Raw genomic sequence first — 4,754 nt, forward strand, 5'->3', positions numbered from 1 at the left:
TACCCTTAATAATAACCATTATAAAACGAAATTTTTACCTGCCCTAAATATGAAAAGTATACCTAAAAGATTTAAGTTAGTGAATTATTAATATAATATATTTAGTAAGAGCGATGCAAAGTATAAACGCTTAAAATCTTATCATGATTTCGTCGAGTTATGAATATATTAGAAGATAACAAAAATTACATTTGAAGCATTATGAATAATAATCTCATTATTTTACAATTACTCATATGAACAATTATTAATTTGCATGTGTTTTTTATTTATAATAATTCATTGATTTATTTTAAAAATGTAATACTTCTATGTTAAGACACATTTATTCGTAGCATTTATAATTAGAATTCTTAATATATACCGAATTGTAATATTATAAAGCTCTAATGCGAAAAAACTATATCCAAATAAATAAATGTGTCTACACATATACATATATTATTTTCCCAAATTATTAATTTATAAGAAGAATAGGTAAGATTACGTAATAAAAAATAATGGCAGACTGGCGGAAACGTAATAGTATGGTAACTGATATGTACCAAAAACTGTATGGTCCTACATGTACGAGTGATTATATTAAAACAAAAACTGAAATTGAACATAAAATTGATAAATTTAACTATAGTGACCCAAAAAATTACTGTAGAAATTGCCATGAAATAAGGAAAAATATAACTGAAAAATCTAAACAGTTACAGCATTGTTATCGTTTATCAGGATTTCATCCAATTGAAAGTATTTACAGAATAAAGGAATTTATAAACAAATGTCCTGATCCTCCTAAATGTAAAAACCCTGTCGTGCCTCCTCCCAATAGACCGGTTCCAGAAAAACAAACAAATAAAGATCCTTGTAGAGGAGATGCGAAATGTAAACCAAAAACCGTTCCTGCAAAGGAACAAAAAGCTAAATCACCAGGATTAGTTTCACGGAATCCTAAAAGTAGAAGTCCAGAAGTACAAAATTCACTAGAACGAAATATTGGCTCTTCTAAAGAAAAAGTAAATTCACTAAAAGAACCCCAAACAACGCCTTCTACTGGTTCTCTTGGTACTCAAGATGATAGGTCTAAATCAATAGTTCGTCAGTCTTCGGTTAATCCTGAAACAATAGTAACTCAGACGGAACCCTTAATCGTCTAAACTCCCCCTGCAAACGGTGAATTAGGTAACCCTAAAGGTGAACTATCATCACAGAGTCGTGATACTGGGGATTCCCATTCAAGTAGTAGTTCTCAAGTAGAAGATATAAAAAAAGGTATTTCTGCAGCTGATCAACCTGGTGGCCAAAATGCAGGCTGTAATCAGCATCAAGATCAATGTGTTCGTGCTCAAATAAATCAAGGTTTAATCGATGATAATAAGGAAGCTGCTGCTGCAAATTCTGTTAATGGATCTATTGTAGATAAAAGTACTCTTGGTGAAGAACATGTTGATGGACAGCATCCTTCTAGAATTCAGGATACAAGTGGTATTACAACACCATCTAATAATTTAGCTTCTGGTGATGAATTTCTTGTTCCTCAAGGCGGAATTGGTACAGGTGGTGATGGAGGTCATAATCATGATGCTTCACATAGTCCAAATAGCGATCATATTGATGTTTTACGTGTTAACACTGCTGACGGTGAAAGTTCTGGTATTGAAGGTTCTCATTCCTTAAGAGTTGTCAGTGATGTTTTATGTAATGGAGATTCTTGTATTACAGGACAAGGTGACGAATTAACTGATGATGTTGGTGATAAATCAGGTATATTTAATAAAATTTTCAGTACAATACAAGCCAACAAAGACAATGTCATAAATACTTCAATACCCATGGGAATTGTTCTGTTGCTAAGCCTTCTTTTTAAAGTAAAACCAAATTTACTGCATCAAAGTAATTATTCATGTTATTTTATTTATATATAATTATTAAATTGTAAATATTTCAATTTTTTTTTTAGTACACTCCTTTATGGAGGATTCTTACTAAGAGGAATCGGAAGAAACAGTCGCATATGAACGAAAAGCTACAAAGGGTACTACAACAACCTTCAATTGGAAGTGAAGAAAGAAGTGTTCCATTTTCATATAGTGCTTTTGAATATTCATCATAGTGATCAATATGAATACTAAAAAAGTTAAAATTCTTATTTTACATTAAACATTAAATATGAATACCTTTTTTAGTAATTTATTTTTAGTGAACTTGTTTGTTAAATTAGCACAGAAATATTTGCATCATATTTTTTATTATACACAATTTTAGAAAAGATATAAGGAAAATTGGATTACACTATTGTAATCAGCATGTGACAATAACAATACTGCATTTTTTTTTATAAGTTTTTAAATCATGTCTATTATTTAAAGTGTTATTCAGATTATATGCAATGAAAAATACTTTGTTTAGTAAATACACGTATAAGTTAGTTCAACTTAGGTATTTATATTTTGTTTTATTTAATATACTATTTTTTTAATCAAAAACTAAAACAGAATAAACTTTTTTTTAGTGCTTATATGGATAACATTTTTTGCTTCCTTAACATAAAATTAAAAAAGAGTTATGATATCGGAAAAAATTTTTCTTTTTTACCACTTTTAAGCTATATTAACTGATAACGATGCTTTATAAAGGTATATAACTAAATAAAATTTGCTATTAAATAGACGCTAATGAATAAATTTTTTATATTATAAAAATAAATATTATTGTTATATACAAATAATACATTTTTATAGAAACTTTGTAACTTTTTTTTAAGCTATTAATAAATATATATGGAAAAGATATAAAAAAAAATGCCAATTATGAAAATGTATCATCAATATTTTAGGAACAACAGGAATATAATTATAAAACATTCTATACAATAATATATGTAAGTGTAAAATATATCATATTCATTGAAGAACTTTATTAATATGTGTATTTGTTGCGAATTATTAAAAACTGTTACGAACTAAAAAACATAAAAATATACATTTCTTAATATTGTATAATAGTCACAAGTATGGTTACAATCCCCTTTCCCAATATTTTTATCAGGAAAATGCCATTTATTTTCGCAAACCATTATATAATAACACCTAACAAAATATGTAATCATCATGTACTTATGAAAGAAATAAAATACTCAACATAAATGTTATTAAATTAATTATAAGTTTATTGATTATGAACTCATTAGGACGCTCTACAAATAATTAATATTTTTCTAGGATACTTTTATGAAATTATCGAAAAAAATATTTACTATAATTTAGTGTATATCATCAGATGATTCTCTTAAACGGTATGTATAACTTAGCATTGTGCAATAATAGCCCATTTGTTTTAATATTATTGGAGGTAAGTATTTATTKTAATTAATATATTATTCTTCTGTATTATATATATACACATTTTATTCATTTAATATGAGCATTTTCATATATTTTTTCTTAATAAATTTTTCTAACTTAATAAATGGGCCATCAATTTAAAATTTGACATGCCATTTGTGTAAAACAATTATACTTCTCCCTTTAATAATTCACCTTAAATGAAAAAAGTTTTAATATTTTATATTTTTGATTGATAAAAAGCATGCAATTAAAAAAATATAAAAATAATTTAAATCAGTCTCAATTTTATGATTGAAAAATACTCAAATTATAATGAATTATATTAATAAGAAATAATTATTCCTATTATATTATGTTTACAATGAACAAAAAATTTAACAAAAGTGGAGAGGATGGAGAATTAAACATGTACATATCGCTACATTATGTAGTACAATGCTAACCTGGTAAAAGGGTTATTTCTGTTAAAAACATATAATTTTTAATTACTATATTGTTTACATAATTATCAAATAATTAGTAATTTAGCTCAAAATATTATTTAATTTTTTTATAATATAATAGTGAATAAATTATTCCTGTATAAATATCTTCATAAAAATAATTCTATTATCTCGGTGAAATATATATCTATTATATAAAGTTAATTTAATATTTAATGAATAATTTAAGCCATATATGATATTATCATAATCATAATAACATTTATTATTAAAAAGGAAATGATAACAATTATATATATAACAAAATTATTCATTTTTATTTGAGTAATATGATACATGTCGTAAATATTTTCCATTCCGTATTCCAGATGATTGAATTACATCATTGAGGAAATAAATCTTAATTCATATAATGCTCCAGAAAAGAGAATAAATATATCAAAATGTATAATATACACTTGAATAATCTACATATATAAAAATAAATAATTTCATTATATTCCGCAACTATTGATATATGGCATATTTTATTGTTATTATTATTTAAACAATAATTTTATCCAAATTTAAAGAAAATTTTTATGGCGAGTTAAATTGGAGAAATATATATGAATGCATATAGAATAGGATATATATATGTAATATATTACATAATATATTTATGTTAATATAAATTTATTCAATGTATATTTTCTTTAAGGTACATAATTCTTTAACAATAACCTATATTATATTATTAGTATTCAATTACAAATTAATCAAATACTTTTTTAGTTGCTGTAAAAATTTAACAATTCACACTAAAACATTTACCACATAAAAATTATCTTAAGGATCACCTAATAACGTGTGCGATATATCATTACATAATCTAAGTTAACATGTATATAAATATAAAATATTATATATAAAATTTAAAGATCTACAGCAAAGTATATTAGAAAAAATTTATTATTCAATGTTATTTTATAAG

At 24.5% G+C, this 4,754-nt stretch overlaps 1 protein-coding gene across 1 annotated transcript, besides 1 other annotated feature; it reads left to right on the plus strand.

Annotated features, from left to right (window-relative positions):
• Positions 1-500: 500 nt before the first annotated feature.
• PVX_011110 (variable surface protein Vir18-like) lies at positions 501-2,591 on the plus strand (the record flags this gene model as incomplete). The annotated part of the gene is made up of 3 exons (XM_001612466.1): positions 501-1,118; positions 1,203-1,859; positions 1,952-2,591. The coding sequence occupies 3 exons, from the start codon at positions 501-503 to the stop codon at positions 2,102-2,104; spliced, it is 1,428 nt and encodes a 475-aa protein (XP_001612516.1). The 3' UTR covers positions 2,105-2,591.
• A 1,792-nt stretch (positions 2,592-4,383) lies between these two features.
• Positions 4,384-4,471: a microsatellite.
• Positions 4,472-4,754: the final 283 nt, after the last annotated feature.

This window comes from Plasmodium vivax, genomic scaffold, assembly GCF_000002415.2.
Source record: "Plasmodium vivax scf_6590 genomic scaffold, whole genome shotgun sequence".
NCBI classification, from domain to species: Eukaryota; Apicomplexa; class Aconoidasida; order Haemosporida; family Plasmodiidae; genus Plasmodium; species Plasmodium vivax.